We start from the raw sequence: 19,188 nt of genomic DNA on the forward strand, positions 1-19,188 counted from the left end.
GAGTCTGCTTCATCATTCAATGAGGTCATGGCTGATCTGATCATCCTCAACTCCACTTTCCTGCCTTTTCCTTTTGATTCCTTTCTGATTAAAGATCTCTCCATCTCAGCCCTGATAATACTTAATGATCCATCCTCGACAGTTCTCTGTGGTAAAGAATTCCTCAGATTCTCTACCCTCAGAGAAACAACTTCTCCTCATCTCGGTCTGAAATGGGCGAGCCCTTGGGAAGACCAGGCTCAGTGGCAGACTGGTATCAACCTACACACAAAAGCTCGACCTTGCAGTGCCCTCCTGGCTCAGAAATGAGAGAGGAGTAGTCTGGAAGTGCAAGCCAAGAAGAGGAGCATTCAGGATTGTGGCATTAAAAGCACAGAAACCTTTTGACTTGATGATGCACAGACACTAGCAGCCATTGGAACATTTGGAGATGTAGTTGGGTTGAGCTAAGCATTGGCATCTCGCATGGTGCTCGAGTATCACAACACAAAACACAAGAATGTAAAATAATGACAAGACATGCAAATACAGAACCTTAGGCACACCAGAGGTGACAACAGGTGGTATGTGGCTCAGTGGTTAGCACTGCTGCCTCACAGCGCCAGGGACCAGGGTTCAATTCCAGTCTCGAGTGACTGTCTGTGTGGAGTTTGCACATTCTTCCAGTGTCTGCGTGGGTTTCCTCCCACAGTCCAAAGATGTGCAGGTTAGGTGAATTGGCATTGCTAAATTACAATAGTGTTCAGGGATGTCTAGGTTAGGTGTGTTAGTCAGGGTAAATGCAGAGTAATAGGGGAATGGATCTGGGTGGGTTACTGTTTGGAGGGTCAGTGCAGACTTGTTGGGCCAAATGGCCTGTTTCCACACTGTAGGGATTCAATGATATCTATGAACATGGAGGAACCATTTAAGAAGATAAAATATGAATAGCATCAATCAGATGCTATTCATGTTAGTTACAGCAGAAAAGGTGGTGTTTCAAGCAGTTACATTTATGCTGGCTCTCTTGAGGAGCAAGTCCATTCTCCAGACCGGTTCCCAATAATCCTGCAAACTGTTTCCCTTCAGATTGTTATCCAATTCTGCTCTTTAAGTCACAACTCAATCTGTCTAATCAATGAAGCTCATCAATATCCTTCAGGCAGTTGACAATATTTCAACGTTTTCTGTACTGGCATGGCAGTGATGACACTGAATGACAAAGCTACTCAGATGGGCCAAATAGCCTACTTCTACACCATATCTTATGCTCAGTAAGAAATAATAGGTCCCCACCTCAATACGTAATAGCTTCAGGAGCTCCTGTTTCGCCTCCTCGAAAATAGTTCCAACATGCTTGATCCGAGGGGTCCCATAGACTTCATCTGTATCATCCTCAGTATAAAGGTACACGCATGACGGATGTTCCTCGACTGTCACAGATTTACGCTCCCTGGTCTCCTGTGGTGCAGACTGAAACACAAAGGCATTAACCTTAACGTTTCACTCATGGCCCCTCGCGCCCATTGTTTCCCCTTTCCCCCGGGGCCCCTCAGAAGGTGCGACATTCTGTGCAAACTGCTCTCAGTCCTTGATCAGAGATCGCTGTCAGCAACCTTAGAGGGGCAGAACGGCCTGGTTGTTCACTGTTTTTGTGCAAAGAGAAAGCAATACCAACAACTGTTTGCCCACCTCCAACCCCCAAATAAAACTCCCAAGATGACAAAGGCAGTGGAAGGCTCAGCAGCACAGTTTCACTCCTTTTACAACACTGAGCAATGAGCCCAAAATGGAAAATTTACACTTTGGTAAATATTCAAGAGTGGTTGACAATCTGTCTGCCAACACTGGTGTTTATGCAATGTACAGGTGACACGGAGGGAACAGGACAGCAGCTGAGGCACTGGAGTTGGCTTTTGTGACCTCAGATCACACACAAGCTAGAATCAGCACCGCAGCAACCTTTCCTGCAAACGCACACGCAGAGGACTGACCACTCTCCTTCCATTATACAGATCACTTCTCAAACATAAAGCCTGACGTCTGAAGTCTCATTTCTTTACATCCAAACCAAAAGCCTCTCAATAAACCCTTTCATCTCTGTATCAATTCCGCTGATTCGGAGCTTGAGCTATTTTAGGACCCCACTGGAAAAGAAAAATCAAGGACACAGTATGCCTGTAAAGAAGGAACAGCTTTTAGAAGGAGGAAAAGCTTTGTGACAGTGAGCATACAAAGTTAGAGAACACTTGGCGATGAACGATATAGAAATTGGAATCATGACAGTGATAAAATGTCAGGCAGGATGGCATGGTGGCTCAGTGCTGCACCATGGGACCAGGGACCACAGTTCGATTCCAGCCTCAGGTGTCTGACTGTGTGGAGTTTGCACATTCTGTTCTGGATTCCTCCCACATTCAAAAGATGTGGTCAGGGTGGATTGGCCGCACTAAATTGTCCCCATAGTGCCCAGGGATGTGCAGGTTAGGGTGGATTGGCCGTACTAAATTATCCCCGTAGTGCCCAGGGATGTGCAGGTCAGGGTGGATTGGCCGTACTAAATTGTCCCCGTTGTGCCCAGGGATGTGCAGGTCAGGGTGGATTGGCCGTACTAAATTGTCCCATAGTGCCCAGGGCTATGTAGGTCAGGGTGGATTGGCCGTACTAAATTGTCCCCGTAGTGCCCAGGGATGTGCAGGTCAGGGTGGATTGGCCGTACTAAATTGTCCCCGTAGTGCCCAGGGATGTGTAGGTCAGGGTGGATTGGTCGTACTAAATTGTCCCCATAGAGCCCAGGGATGTGTAGGCTAGGGTGGATTGGCCGTACTAAATTGTCCCCGTAGTGCCCAGGGATGTGTAGGTCAGGGTGGATTGGCCGTACTAAATTGTCCCATAGTGCCCAGGGCTATGTAGGTCAGGGTGGATTGGCCGTACTAAATTGTCCCCGTAGTGCCCAGGGATGTGTAGGTCAGGGTGGATTGGCCATACTAAATTGTCCCCGTAGTGCCCAGGGAAGTGTAGGTTAGGGTGGATTGGCTGCACTAAATTGTCCCCGTAGTGCCCAGGGATGTGTAGGTCAGGGTGGATTGGCCATACTAAATTGTCCCCGTTGTGCCCAGGGATGTGTAGGTCAGGGTGGATTGGCTGCACTAAATTGTCCCCGTAGTGCCCAGGGATGTGTAGGTCAAGGTGGATTGGCCGTACTAAATTGTCCCCGTAGTGCCCAGGGATGTGTAGGTCAGGGTGGATTGGCCGTACTATATTGTCCCCGTTGTGCCCAGGGATGTGTAGGTTAGGGTGGATTGGCTGCACTAAATTGTCCCCGTAGTGCCCAGGGATGTGTAGGTCAGGGTGGATTGGCCGCACTAAATTGTCCCCGTAGTGCCCAGGGATGTGCAGGTCAGGGTGGATTGGCCGTACTATGTTGTCCCCGTAGTGCCCAGGGATGTGTAGGTCAGGGTGGATTGGCCGTACTAAATTGTCCCCGTAGTGCCCAGGGATGTGTAGGTTAGGGTAGATTGGCTGTACTAATTTGACCCGTAGTGCCCAGGGATGTGTAGGCTAGGGTGGATTGGCCGTACTAAATTGTCCCCGTAGTGCCCAGGGATGTGTAGGTCAGGGTGGATTGGCCGTACTAAATTGTGCCCGTAGTGCCCAGGGATGTGCAGGTCAGGGTGGATTGGCTGCACTAAATGGTGCCCGTAGTGCCCAGGGCTATGTAGGTCAGGGTGGATTGGACATACTAAATTGTCCCCGTAGTGCCCAGGGATGTGCAGGTCAGGGTGGATTGGCTGTACTAAATTGTCCCCGTAGTGCCCAGGGATGTGCAGGTTAGGGTGGATTGGCCATACTAAATTGCCCCCGTAGTGCCCAGGGAAGTGTAGGTCAGGGTGGATTGGTCATACTAAATTGTCCCCATAGTGCCCAGGGTTGTGTAGGTCAGGGTGGATTGGCTGTGCTAAATTGTCCCCGTAGTGCCCAGGGCTGTGTAGGTTAGGGTGGATTGGCCGTGCTAAATTACCCATTGTGTTCTGGGATGTGTAGGTCAGGGTGGATTGGCCATACTAAATTGTCCCCGCAGTGCCCAGGGATGTGCAGGTTAGGGTGGATTGGCTGCACTAAATTGTCCCCGTAGTGCCCAGGGATGTGCAGGTCAGGGTGGATTGGCCGTACTATATTGTCCCCGCAGTGCCCAGAGATGTGCAGGTTAGGGTGGATTGGCTGTACTAAATTGTCTCCATAGTGCCCACGGATGTGTAGGTCAGGGTGGATTGGTCGTACTATATTGTCCCCGCAGTGCCCAGGGATGTGCAGGTTAGGGTGGATTGGCTGTACTAAATTGTCCCTGTAGTGCCCACAGATGTGCAGGTGAGGTGATTAGTCAGGGGTACATGTAGAGTGAATGGGTAGGAGAATGGGTCTAGGTGGGTTACTCTTCAGGAGGGTTGGTGTGGACTTGTTGGGCTGAAGGGCCTGTTTCCACATTGTAGGGATTCTACTATTATTCTACTCTATTCTATGTTGGGCAGATCCATGAGACCAACCTGATCTGTGGTGGGATGTAAACTGTTAATTTCCAGGCTGTTTCAAAAATAACAACTTCTTGGATGAAATCCCAGAGAAGGCAGCAAATAGCAAGAAAGGCAAATGGAATCCTGGCATTTGTAAAGGGACTGGATTATAGAAGTGTTGCTACAATTATATAACGCTTTGGGGAGATCATACCTGAAATACTGTACCCTGGTTTGGTCCCCTGTTGAGTCTTGGAGATGTACAGCATGGAAACAGATCCTTCAGTCCAACTCGCTCATGCCAATCAGATATCTTAACCTAATCAAGTCCCATTTGCCAACACTTGGCCCACATCCCTCCATACCTTCCTATTAATATACCCCTCCAGATGTCTTTTAAAAGCTGTAATTGTACCACCCTCCACCACTTCCTCTGGCAGCTCACTCCACACAAATACCATCCTCTGCGTAAAAAGGTTGCCTCTTAGGTCCCTTGTAAATCTTTCCTCTCTCACCTTAAACCTGTGCCCTGGACTCGCCCACTCCAGGGAAAAGACCTTGTATATTTATCTGACCCATGCCTTTCATGATTTTATAAACCTCTATAAGGCCTCCGACGCTGCAGGGAAAACAGCCCCAGCCTATTCAGCCTCTCCCTATAGCTTAAGTCCTCCAACCCTGGCAACATCCTTGTAAATCTTTTCTGAACCCTTTCAAATTTCACAACTTGAGGAAGGATGTGGTGGGACTGGAGGCAGTTCAGAGAAGGTTCATGAACGGGTTGTCATACAAGGAGTGGTTCAATAGCTTGGGCTTCTACTTGATGGAGGTCATAAGAATGAGGGGGATCTGAATGAGGTATGTAGAATACTAAAGGTAGATCAGATACAGAATGAGAGGAGGTAGGTTTAAAACTGAGATCAGGAGAAACTGCTTCTCTCCAAGGGTTATAAATCCATGGAACTTACTGCCCCAGAGTGCAGTGGAGGCAGAATCAATCAATAGCCTCAAGAAATAAATAGATATGTTTCTGATGAAAAGCAGGATAAAGGGCGTGGGGAGCAGGCAGGACAGTGGAGTCGGGACCAGGATAAAATCAGCCATAATCACGCTAAATGGCAGAATGGGCTGAATTGCCCATGACAGCTTCTGGTTGTTATGTTCCTATGTTTGTATGTTCGTGACTGTTGTGTATGAAACCATTTCTCAGCTAAGAAGTCAGAATACTCTCTGCTTGCCTGGGTGGGTGCAACTGCAACAACACTCAAGGAGCTCAACACTTTCCAAGACAAAGTGTTCCACTTCATTGGCACCACCCCCACCCAGCAACGTGAACATGCACTCCCTCCATCACTGATGCACAGTGGCAGCAGGGTGGACCACCTGCACGGCGCACTGCAGTAACGCATCAAAGCACTTTCCACAACACCTTCCAAGCCCACAACCTCTACCACCTACAAGGGCAGCAGATACATTTGAACACCACTGGCTGCAAGCTCCCCTCCGAGCCACTCACCATCCTGACTTAGAAATGTATCACCAATCCTTCAGTGTCGCTCAGTGAAGATGCTGGAAACCAACCCCCCCCCTCCCCGATAGCATTGTGGTTGTATTTACACCAAACAGACATCAGTCATCACCACTTTCTCCACTGATGGAGAATAAATGCTGACCCGACCAACAACATCCACACCTCATGAATGAAAGAAATCAATAAGCTCCCAGCAGGACACGAGCAGAGTTCAGCTGAGGATAGAGCTCTAGAATGTCCAGAAGGAAGAATTTTGCCAGAAGTCAGCTTTAGAACCTCTTCAACGAAATGTGACCACTCACTAGCCACACAAACACTGGCACAGACAGCTTCAGAGCTCATGTTCTGAGCCCAGTGACAGTGTTGTAGCCTGTGGAACTTCCACAGTGAGAAAGAGCAACATTTCAGGTCACACATCTTCAGGTTTCACTGTGACACAGCATCAGTGCATGCAGCACTGTTTGCTAACTCAACAACAAAAGCCCAGCTTCAGAGAGTGAACAATCCTTACTCACAACAATTACAAAGAGCCAATCTGAGCCAGCGTGTGATGTGACATAGGAAACGTTGCAATGTAATGTACCCAAGGCACAAAGATCACAAACTAAACCAAGAGCAAAACAATGACATAGCTGACCACGGAGGTGGCAATAGCCCACAAGTGTCCTTTATTTATAGACAAGTTGAAATAATATAATCTTACTCTGCTTAGGGGCATGGAGTTCACTGGACTTTCCTCTTGTAAAGATGATGAAATCCTCCCTCTTTCATAGGCCATGTCGAAGTCTGAGCAAACTCCTTTTTGTATCCCTGAAAGGCCAGTAAAACATGCAGTTACAACCCTCGAGTTGTGAAATGGAATGAACTGCAATTCATTCGCTGCACAACATTCACTATATGTTCAGCAAAATCAGTCTTTCACCAGATTATTACCTGGCATCACTGTTCGAGAGAACAGTCAATAATCAATGCATAGGGAGGAACAGATTGGCCCGGTACAGGAGTAGGGAGGTGTAGTGAGGAAACAAAGGGAAGGACAAGGAGCAGGAGGGTAGGTTGTGGGAGAAAGAGGAGGGAAGTAGATAGAGGGGGAGTGTTGGGAGACAGAGGACGGACAGAATAAGAAAATAGTTTAAAATAGCTAACAATGTGACATTCCCCTTTAATAGATCAACTAGAAAGTGCAGATACAGCTGTACTATCTGCCAATTCCATAAATGAATTTCAGTTTGGTTCTTAGAATATTAAAATTAAAAACTGAGAATATCTTTAAATGATGTAATCTGGGTGCACTTTTGAAGATACTGCTGTATATACTGTCGAAATGTTGTCCCTGGTCTTACCAGAAATATCCAATGGCATGGATATACAGCGGCTCAGCAATGCTCCCCGATTATTCTCCAAAATTGGTCCTTTTAATACTTCATTTCCTGTAGGCAGGCAGACAGATGGACAGAGAGAGAGAGAGAGAGAGAGAGACAGAGAGACAGAGAGAGAGAGCTAATGCATTGTGAATAGCACAACCACAGGGTCAACACTAGACTGGCTGCCTCAGCACAGAGGCTGTTCCTGTAGGAATGAGGAGATGTGGTCACCCTCTGGGTCTAGAAACTGTGAAGGAAGTCCATATATTTGACATGTAATGTACATCATCAACACTGAATACAAATGCAAACAATCTCTCTCTCTCTCACACACACACACACACACAATGTTGAGGTTGGATGATCACATGAATACTTCTTATAAATTTTAGGAATGAAAGTATATTTCTGGAGGAAACATTACTTGGCTCAGGGACGTTGCATTAGACGGACACCTAGAGAAGAAACACACAAGCAATCTCAATATTTGTGACCATTTGAGTCTGTCTCCGCCTCACACACTATCCCTTTCTCAACTCTTGTCTATACTACTGAGGCTGCTTTAATGAAATACTGGTAAAATGAAAGCCTGTGTTGAGCACTGTTCCATGTTCCACCACCAACGTTCAAAACAGAGTATGACCATGCTGCTTCTTTAACAAGGTCGCGTTACCCTTGGTTTTTCTTCTCAAAAGGGTTGTACGAGGCAGAGTTGCTGAGATGTCGGTTTGGATGGGTTTTAGGGCCAATTTGATTATAGCTGACAGGCACTGCCTCAAGCAAAAGGCTTTCAGGTTTAAAAAAACCATTGTACAAACCAAGGGGATTGGCCAGTTCTCCCAGCTCAGATTGGTTTTAGCAGGCAGTCAGTTTTTTTTTCCCAGGCTTCTGGCCAAAGAATCAGCTCCATGGAAGAAGGTGTTCCATGCTGAATCCCTCTACCACCTCTCTCTCTCTCTCCAGTGAGACCCTGTGTTTGATTGTCCCTTTTGTGCCAATTAAATTGGGATGGTCTGTTGGGTTTTCAGGTAGAGTCATAGAGATGTACAGCATGGAAACAGAACCCTTCAGTCCAACCCGTCCATGCCAACCAGATATCCCAACCCAATCTAGTCCCACCTGCCAGCACCCGGCCCATATCCCTCCAAACCCTTCCTATTCATACACCCATCCAAATGCTTCTTAAATGTTGCAATTGTACCAGCCTCCACCACATCCTCTGGCAGCTCATTCCATACACGTACCACCCTCTGTGTGAAAAAGTTGCCCCTCAGATCTCTTTTATATCTTTCCCCTCTCACCCTAAACCTATGTCCTCTAGTTCTGGACTCCCCGACCCCAGGGAAAAGACATTGCCTACTTCCCTTATCCATGCCCCACATAATTTTATAAACCACTATAAGGTCACCTCTCAGCCTCCGACACTCCAGGGAAAACAGCCCCAGCCTGTTCAGCCTCTCCCTACAGCTCAAATCCTCCAACTCTGGCAACATCCTTGTAAACCTTTTCTGAACCCTTTCAGGTTTCACATCTTTCCAATAGGAAGGAGACCAGAATTGCTATTCTCTATTCTGTTCTCCTTTGTTTGTGTTTCATTTAGTACTCTGCAAATAAATTCTGTCTTGTTTGAAACTAAGTATCTGGGCCAGTTGTATCCCTCCTGAAATACCCCCTTCATACCTGCTGCAAACAACTAGCAGAGTTAGGGTCTGGGCTACTTGCCTGAAATGTTTTGAGGGGGTCTGGCCTGGTCCATAACAAGAGACAGACAGACACAGAAATGATTAAAAGAGTAATGTAATATTTCACGCTCCTAATATATCAGATGCCCTGTAGCTCCAAAGCTGTCAGAGGTAGGATCAGCTTGACCCCAGGATGATGGCTTCTCATCCAGCCACAACAGGAGTTACCGAGGCTCTTACTGGTTAGAGGTGACCTGTCCTTGTTACTCTCTAGATCCCCACAAGCAATGTCCAACACAACATCGTGGGCCAAGGGGCCTGGTCCTGTGCTATACGTTCTGATTTCACAGATGTGGTCTCTTGGAAACAGGGACTTGTGGGGGCCACAGAGAGCTCCCTCCCAATCTAGTGACACAGAAGTGAAGTGCATTACTGCCCCAGCTGGATCGACAGGGTCCAGACCAGGAGCTGCCGTTCTGAGGCAGATACACTGTTGTCCACATCCACCAAGTCATCAGTGAGCTATAGGTTAATGCAAGTGTATGGGAAGACTCTGCCTGTTCGAAGTCACACTATACGTCCTAACAGGACACAGTTACAGCTCTCTGAGTTAGAAGTTTCCTGGACATTTAGTGTAGGCAGGATGGGAGGAGGTGTAGTCCAGGTAGCTGTGGGACTCTGCCTGTTCGAAGTCACACTATACGTCCTAACAGGACACAGTTACAGCTCTCTGAGTTAGAAGTTTCCTGGACATTTAGTGTATGATCTCTTCACACTTTGAATGGGATGCTGAAGACTCACAACTGTCACCCAGGTGTCTCATACACAAAGGTTTGTAAGAAGCTTGTTATTAGTAACCAGAAGTGTTAGTTTTTGAAAAGAAAATTGAAAAAAGGTTGTTACTTTCCTTAGCAGATTCAGCTCACCTAGTAAAAAATAATACTACAAATCGGAAATAAAAACAGAAATTGCTGGAGAAACTCAGCAAGTCTGGCAGCATCTGTGGAGAGAGAAACAGAGTTACCATTTTGAGTCATATCAAATTTGAACCATGAACCTCTGTTTTTCTCCACAGCTACTGCTGGACTTGCTGAGTTTCTCTGGTACTGTACGTTTGCATTTCATCTGAGACTCTGACACAGTGTCTAAACAGCTTGATCTATGGAGAATGAGATGCATCACTGACCTATTGGAACCATTTGGGTTTCCTCACTAAGTTCTATAGATGTTGCCTTCTCTTGCTCATTCGGAAGAGGTAGACCTGCTTCACTGGTACTTGATGTAGTTACTAGGCGAGGTTCAGTGACTTCAGTATTTGACATGGGTTCAATGGGAGCGATTGAGACCCGTTTCACCACCCGATTCGTCTCCTGCTTCTTTTTAACTATCCCCTCTCCTGTAGAGTCCTGTAATTTAGACTTTTTCTGGCTCTGTGTTTCATCCTGGTTCTCTGACTCTGTAAACATCTCCTTCTCCTTCGGGACCTTGGAGCGCTCTCCCTTCATTATGGACCGCCGCCTCAGTACTTTCTTTTGCCCTAAGCTAGGTGTGCCAACAATTTCAGCCTCGAACTTTACTATTACTACATACATGAAGTCTGGTGGTTCCTTCAACGCGGGGTCCAAAGGCATACCTTTATAAAAAGACAACGTCACAGGTGAATTTTCCATGTACCAAACTATGTGAAGGTCGGTTTTCCACAATTCCTCTTTTCTTTTGTAAAGAACACCAGCTCACAGATACCCTCAGCTGAAATCATTGAGCAGCACCATTCTCAGTTGTTGAGGTTGGTGCAGGTTTCCAATTTCTAGTTTTCTTACAGCAGCATAATTTAATAGAAGCTGCAGTACCACCTCATTCATTGGGGTCACCAGTTTGTAGGATTGGGAGTGCAAATCAGACAGGACATGGGGTGGCTTTCAGGGGCAAGGTGTGAGAAACCATCTTATTATAAATACCCAGAAAATGGAGTAGACTAACACGAATTATTTATGAGAAATACTTGAATTTATCGAGCACTTTTTGCGACTTTGGTACATGCAAAAATATTTTACACCCTTGAAATGTTTCTGAAGTCACCAGGGTAATGGAGGAAAATGCAGTGAGCACCCTAGTTAGTGAAAACAAGCTGAACAATGCCAATCGGCCATGACACCATGCAACTCGCCTGTCCTTTCTCAAGTAGGGCAACAGAATCTTTCATGTCCTCCGACTAGGGAAGATGGAGCCTTGGTTCAGTATTGAACTTTAAAAGGTTGCATCTGAGATGATGCAGACTGGATGGTGGCCTTCTGTGTGTGGAGTTGTCCTTTGCCTGAACTCTCTGGTTCAAAATATAGCGATCCCGCTGAGCCAAACCTGACATCTAAAGCCATTTTACTTAAGCTGATGTTTTAAAATATGCTTGTTTTGGGAGCATTTTTCCACATATATTTGTAGCAACAAAATCTGGGTGAAAATAACAGCTCATTAAACAGGGCAAGCTTGGAGAAAAGAAAAGCAATAAAAAGTAGCTATTCTGAACATGACTAAACCTGAAAAAAGAAGACAGCGTAATCCAGTTAGATAGTCACCAAGTGCTGAAAAGGATAAGCACAGTACTTCCAACTTCACTGGGCTTTATAACAGATCAGCCGTGAGGAAAAATGTCAAATGTTAGCTTGTAAAAGCTCTCCAATTCTCCCCTAAAGCCAATTTACATTTACCTACCAATTTACATAACAATCCAGCAGCTTTGAGCCAATCACATAGTTTTGAACTCGAATCAGCATTTCAGTGGAAGAAATGCAGCAGACACTGTGCTCAGCATATCTCAGAACCAAGATCAAGCTAATATCCACTTTGGTGATGCTGCATTTGACCAGCTCTTCAGGGAGACCTCTCCTGGCTATCTTCAAATAATGCCATTATGACATTTCATGTCCATCTTAAAGTTAGAATAGAATTGAGGTTGGAAAAAATGGGATCATCTCCCTCACGGTGGTGTTCCCCGGGATCATCCCACTCACGGTGCGGTGTTCCCCAGGATCATCCCCCTCACGGTGCGGTGTTCCCCGGGATCATCCCCCTCACGGTGCGGTGTTCCCCGGGATCATCCCCCTCACAGTGCGGTGTTTCCTGTGATCATCTCCCTCACGGTGCGGTGTTCCGGTTACTAACCCGTGATCATCTCCCTCACGGTGCGGTGTTCCCTGGTTACTAACCCGTGATCATTTCCCTCACGGTGCGGTGTTCCCTGGTTACTAACCCGTGATCATGTCCCTCACGGTGCGGTGTTCCGGTTACTAACCCGTGATCATCTCCCTCACGGTGCGGTGTTCCCTGGTTACTAACCTGTGATCATCTCCCTCACGGTGCAGTGTCCCCTTGTTACTAACCCGTGATCATCTCCCTCACGGTGCGGTGTTCCCTGGTTACTAACCCGTGATCATCTCCCTCACGGTGCCGTGTTCCCTGGTTACTAACCTGTGATCATCTCCCTCACGGTGCGGTGTTCCCTGGTTACTAACCTGTGATCATCTCCCTCACAGTGCAGTGTCCCCTTGTTACTAACCTGTGACCATCTCTCTCTCAGTGCTGTGTTCCCTGGATACTGCCCTGGGATCACCTCTAATTTCCTTTGTCTACTACGGCTTGGCCCTCCGACCCATTTTGCTTTTATGCTGGACAGGAATAAACAGTTGTTGCATCCTTGAATGTTTGTCATTACCTCTCCACTGTCATCCCTTTCAGTAACTCTCCCCTATCGATCAAGGCCAATCCATGCCTCCTATCTTCATAGTTTCCTTTATTAAGATTCAGCACCCTAGTCTCCAAATCAACTACCTCACTCTACATCTTAATAAAATAATTCTATCACGTTATAGTTGCTCATCTCCAATGGGTCTCGCACAGCTAGATTGGCAATGATCCCCTTCTCATTACATAGTACCCAGCCTAAGATAGCCTGTTCTCTCATTGGTGCATCCACATATTGATCAAGAAAGCCATCCCGTATACACTCCAGGAATTCCTCCTCTACGTTGCTGCGGTTAATTTGATTTGCCCAATCTATGTGCAGATTAAAATCATTCATGATCACTGATACTCGGACTTTCAAAAAGTGTTCAATAAAGTCCTGCGTAAGAGATTATTGTGCGAGATTAAAGCACGAGATTGGGGCAAGTGTATTGAGATGGATAGAAAACTGGTTGGCAGACAGGAAACTAAGAGTAGGAATTAATGGGTCATACAGAATCCTTTTCAAATTGGCAGGTAGTAACTAGTGGGGGTGCCATGGGAATCTGTGCTGGGACCCCAGCTATTCACAATATATATTCATGATTTGGATGAGGGAACAAAATGTAACATCTCAAAGTTAGCAGATGATACCAAGTTGGATGTGACGGGTTGCAGAGACCCTGCAGCACAATCTGGACAGGTTGGGTGAATAGGTAAACCAATGGCAGATGCATTATTATTTGTATAAATGTGGGGTATTCACTTGGAAGCAAAAGTAAGATAGCAGATTACTACACTCCAGAGTTCTGAAGGAAGACAGCTGAAGAGATGGTGGAGGAGTTAATGATGTGATTTCAGGAATTACTAGAATCAGGGAGGGTTCCGGAGGACTCGAAAATCGTGAACGTGACACTGCTGTTAAAAAGGAAGTAAGGCAAATGACAGAAAATTACAGACTGATTAGCCTAACCTCAGTCGTGGGTAAGATCCTGGAATCCTTTGTGAAGGATGAGGTTTCTGAATACTTGGAAGTGTGTGGTAAAATAGGGCAAAGTCAGCATGGTTTCATCAAGGGGAGGTCATACCTGACAAATCTGCTACAATTCTTAGTGGAAGTAATAAGCAGGTTACACCAAGGAGAGCCAATGGATGTTATCTATCTGGACTTCAAGAAGGTCTTTGACAAGGTGCCGCACAGGAGGCTACTGAGTAACTGAAGGCATTCTGGCTAAGTTTGCAGATGATACCAAGATGGGTGGAGGTGCAGGTAGCATTGAGGTGGTGGGGAGGCTGCAGGAGGATTCGGACAGGATAGGAAAGTGGCCAAAGAAGTGGCAGAAGGAGAACAATGTGGGAAAGTGTGAGGTCATGCACTTTGGTTGGAAGAATAGAGGCATGGACTATTCTCTAAATCAGGAGAAAATTCAGAAGTCTGAAGTGCAAAGGGACTTGGGGGAGATCTAGTCCACAATTCTCTCAAGGTAAACCTGCAGGTTGAGGCAGTAGTTAGGGAGGCAAATGCGATTATGGTAGTTATTTCAAGACGGCTTGAATATGAAAGCAGGGATGTACCTCTGAGGCTCTATCAGTCTCTGGTCAGACCACATTTGGAATATTACGTGCAGTTTGGGGCCCCATATCTCAAGGAAGCATGTACTGGCCTTGGAGCATGTTCAGAGCAAGTTCACGAAAATAATCTCAGGAATTAAAAGTTTAACATATGAGGAATGTTTGAGGAATCTGGGTCTATGCTCGATGGAGTTTAGAAGGATGGGGTGGGGGTATCTAATGGAAACTTACAGAATACGGAATGGCCTGGACAGAGCAGATGGTGGGAAGATGTTTCCATTGGTAGGAGAGACTGGGACCCAAGGGCACAGCATTAGAGTAAAAGGAAGACCTTTTAGAATGGAAATAAGGAGAAACTTCTTCAGCCAGAGAGTGGGGAATCGATGGAATTCATTCCCACAGAAGGCTGTGGAGGCCGGGTTGTTGAGTATATTTAAGACTGAGATAGATAGGTTTTTGAGGATCAAGGGGATCAAGGGTTCATAGACTCCCTACGGTGTGGAAACAGGCTATTTGGCCCAATAAGTCCACACTAACCCTCCGAAGAGTAAACCATCCAGACCCATTCCCCTACCCTATTACTCTACATTTACTTCTGACTAATGCCCCTAACCTACACATCCCTGAACACTATTGGTAATTTCCCACGGCCAATCCACCCTAACCTGCATATCTTTGAACTGTGGGAGGAGACCCACGCAGACACAGGGAGAACGTGCAAACTCCACATAGACAGTCACCCGAGAATGGTATCAAACCTGTGTCCCTGGTGCTGTGAGGCTGCAGTGCTAACCACTGAGCCACTGGGCTATTTTCTGGGTGGTAGATTGTTAAGATGGCCTTTAGTAGAGTGATATGCTCTACGTGTTGGATGTGGGAAATGAGGGAGAGTTTCCACATTACTGATGATTATGTAACACCAGGGTTATACTCCTTCAACAAGGAGCAGGGCTCCGAAAGCTCGTGCTTCCAAATAAACCTGTTGGACTATAACCTGGTGTGGTGTGATTTTTAACATTGTCCACCCCTGTTCAACACTAGCACCTCCACATAATGACTGATGATTATGTCTTAGGAAGTGCGTTTGGCTGCGAATCCTATCACTTTGCACAGAAAGTGGCAGTTACAGGCAATGTAAAATTTACAGGACCTAGGGAATGTGATGGATGGCAGTTATAGAAAGGGAAAAAAATCACAGATATAGTCAGGCAGATGGTTACCGCCAGGAAAGCTAGGAGAGGGAGGCAGGTAGTCTCCTGTGGCTATTCCCATCTCAAACAAGTATGCTGCTCTGGAAAATGTAGTGGGTGATGGACCCTTAGGGGAATGCGGCAACAACAGCCAAATTTCTGTTACCAAGACTGACTCAAATGTAACAAAGAGAACGTAAGGTGCAAGCGGCTGATTGTGATAGAGGACTCTCTAGTCAGAGACAGAGCCAGACATTTCGGCAGCTGACAGTGAATAATCAGAATGGTGTGTTACCTCCCTGGTGCCAGGATCAAGGCCATCTGAAAGTATGCAGAATATTCTCAAAGGGGAGAGGGATCAGCAGCAGGTCATTGTACACATTGGGACCAGCAACGTAGGAAGAGAAAAGGACGAGACTCCGAAGGGAGAATATAGGCAAGAATTTAAAAGCAAAGTCCATGGGGGTGGTAATATCTGGATTACTCCTGGTGCTATGAGCTAGTGAGGATAGGAATAGGAGGACAGAGCAGATAAATGCATTGTTGAGGTGCAGATGCAGGGGAGAGGGTTCACATTTTTGGATCATTGGATTCTCTTCTGGGGTGGAAGTGACCTGTACAAGGAGGACGGATTGCATCTGAATTGGAAGGGGACTAATATACTAGCAGGGAGATCTTCTAGAGTTGCTCAGGAGGATTTAAACAAGTGGTAGGAGGGGAAAGAGGGTGGGACCCAGGGAGATAGTGAGGAAAGTGATCAGCCTGAGACTGGTACAGTTGGGAAAAGGAGTAAGTCAAACAGCGCAGACAGGAACAAAGCAGAGAACAAGGTAGGACTGACAAATTAAACAGCATTTATTTCAATGTACGAGGCCTAACAGGGAAGGCAGATGAACTCACGGCATGGTTAGGAACATGGGATTGGGATATCATAGCAATTACAGAGATGTAGCTCAGGGATGGACAGGACTAGCAGCTTAGTGCTCCAGGATACAAATGCTATAGGATGGGGGCAAGAGAGAAGGAATAGCATTTCTGATAAGGGATAACGTTACAGCTGCACTTAGGGAGGTTATTCCTGGAAATATGTCCAGCAAAGTCACTTGGCTGGAACCGAGAAATAAAAAAGAGAAGATCGCCTTATTGGGATTGTACTGTAGGCCCCACAATACTCAGTGAGAAATTGAGAAACAAATTTATAAGTAGGTCTCAGTCATCTGTAAGAATAATAGGATTGTTATGATAGTGGATTTTAACTTTCCAAACATAGACTGGGACTACCATAGTATTAAGGGTCTAGATGGAGAGGAATTTGTTAAGTGAGTACAAGAAAATTTTCTGATTCATGTGCAGGTGATGCAACTCCTACAGAAGGTGCAAAACCTGACCTACTCTTGGGAAATAAGGCAGGGCAGGTGACTGAGGTGTCAGTGGGGGAGCACTTTGGGGCCAGCAACCATAATTCCATTAGTTTCAAAATAGTAATGAAAAAGAATAGACTAGATCTAAAAGTTGAAGTTCTAAATTGGAGAAAGGCCACTTTTGATGGTATTAGGCAAGAACTTTCAAATGCTGACTGGGGGCAGATGTTCACAGGTAAAGGGATGGCTGGAAAATGGGAAGCCTTCAGAAATGAGATAACAAGAATCCAGAGATAGTATATTCCTGTTAGGGTGAAAGGGAAGGCTGGTAGGTATAGGGAATGCTAGGTGACTAAAGAAATTGAGGGTTTGGTGAAGAAAAAAGAAGGAAACATATGTCAGGTATAGACAGGAGAGATCGAGTGAAACCTTAGAAGAGTATAAAGGAAGTAGGAGTATACTTAAAAGGGAAATCAGGAGGGCAAAAAGGGGACATGAGATAGCTTTGGCAAATAGGGCTGAGACTAATCCAAAGGAATTTTTAAAATACATTAAGGACAAAAGTGTAACTAGGGCAAGAATAGGGCCCCTCAAAACCAGCCAGGCAGCCTCTGTGCAGAACCGCAGGAAATGGAGGAGATACTAAACAAGTATTTTGCATCAGTGTTTACTATGGAGAAGGACATGGAAGATACAGAACATGGGGAAACTGATGGTGACATCTTGAAAAATGTCCACATTACAGAGGAGGAAGTGTCTCAAAATGCCTAAAAGTAGATAAATCCCCAAGAACTAATCAGGTCATAGGCACAGCGGGAAGCTAGAGAAGTGATTGCTGGGCCACTTGCTGGGATATTTGTATCATCGATAGTCACAGGTGAGGTGTCGGAAGACTGGAGGTTGACTAACGTGGTACCACTGTTTAAGAAGGGCGGTAAAGACAAGCCAGGGAACTATAGACCGGTGAGCCTGACCTCGGTGGTGGGCAAGTTGTTGGAGAGAATCCTGAGGGACAGGATTTACATGTATTTGCATGGGCAAGGAGTGATTGCGGATAGTCAAATGGCTGCGTGTGTGGGAAATCATGTCTGACAAACTTGATCGAGGAGTGGCAGATGGAGTTTAATTTAGATAAACCAGAGGTGCTGCATTTTGGAAAGGCACATCAGGGCAGGACTTATACACATAATGGCGAGGTCCTGGGGAGTGTTGCAGAACCAAGAGACCTTGGAGGGAAGGTTCATAGCTTCTTGAAAGTGGAATCTCAGGTAGATAGGATAGTGAAGGTAGCATTTGGTATGGTTTCCTTTATTGGTCAGCGCACTGAGTACAGGAGTTGGGAGGTCATGTTGCAGCTGTACAGGACGTTGGTTAGGCCACTGTTGGAATATTGTGTGCAATTCTGGTCTCCTTCCTATCGGAAAGATGTTGTGAAACTTGAAAGGTTTCAGAAAAGATTTACAAGGATGTTGCCAGGGATGGAGGATTTGAGTTATAGGGAGAGGCTGAACAGGCTGGGGCTGTTTTCCCTGGAGCGACGGAGGATCAGGGGTGACCTTATAGAGGTTTACAAAATTATGAGGGGCACGGATAGGATAAATAGGCAAAGTCTTTTCCCTGGGGTTGATGGAGTCCAGAACTTGAGGGCATAGATTTAGGGGGAGAGGGGAAAGATTTAAAAGGGACCTAAAAGGACAGGATTTTTACACAAAGGGTAGTGTAAGTATGGAATGAGCTGTTAGAGGAAGTGGTGCAGGCTGGTACAATTACAGCATTTAAAAGGCATCTGGATGGGGTATATTAATAGGAAGGTTTTAGAGGGATATGGGATATGCACTGTCAAATGGGACTAGATTAATTGAGGATATCTGGTCAGCATGGATGAGTTGGGTCGAAGGGTCTGTGTCCGCGCTGTACATCTCTATGACCATTAGAAATTGCTGCCGAAAAGGTTAAATGCATATCCCTTGCAGGAGATCAAAGTAATGGGATAGTGACACCTAGAGGTCAATCACCAGCTGTACACCTGCCTTGAACCATTTCAAACCCTGATGTGGAGTATTGGACTGGGGTGGACAAAGTTAAAAATCACACAACCTAGCGTTGTATGGTTTCTAACATTTTCAAACCCTGCAGCTCACACAGGAAAACTTACAGTTTAATCAAAGTATGCTAACTCAAATAAATTGAAATGTCAAATAAATGTCACTATATTTCAAAGCTTTCCACTGCTGCACAGGTCCTTACCACTAACCAGCCCTCAAACCCGGAATTGGACATG

At 45.9% G+C, this 19,188-nt stretch overlaps 1 protein-coding gene across 7 annotated transcripts in view; it reads right to left on the reverse strand.

Annotated features, from left to right (window-relative positions):
* Positions 1-19,188, reverse strand: part of pnpla6 (patatin-like phospholipase domain containing 6) — a 145,711-nt gene that overhangs the window by 103,459 nt on the left and 23,064 nt on the right. For all 7 annotated transcript variants that reach the window (XM_043694670.1, XM_043694672.1, XM_043694668.1 and 4 more), the window contains exons 8-10: positions 7,365-7,451; positions 6,725-6,831; positions 1,276-1,452 (exon numbers count right to left, since the gene is read on the reverse strand). In XM_043694670.1, the coding sequence (XP_043550605.1) occupies positions 1,276-1,452; positions 6,725-6,831; positions 7,365-7,451 (371 nt within the window). The remainder of the gene's footprint in view (positions 1-1,275; positions 1,453-6,724; positions 6,832-7,364; positions 7,452-19,188) is intronic.

The sequence above is a fragment of the Chiloscyllium plagiosum genome, chromosome 8 (genome assembly GCF_004010195.1).
Source record: "Chiloscyllium plagiosum isolate BGI_BamShark_2017 chromosome 8, ASM401019v2, whole genome shotgun sequence".
NCBI lineage: Eukaryota > Metazoa > Chordata > Chondrichthyes > Orectolobiformes > Hemiscylliidae > Chiloscyllium > Chiloscyllium plagiosum.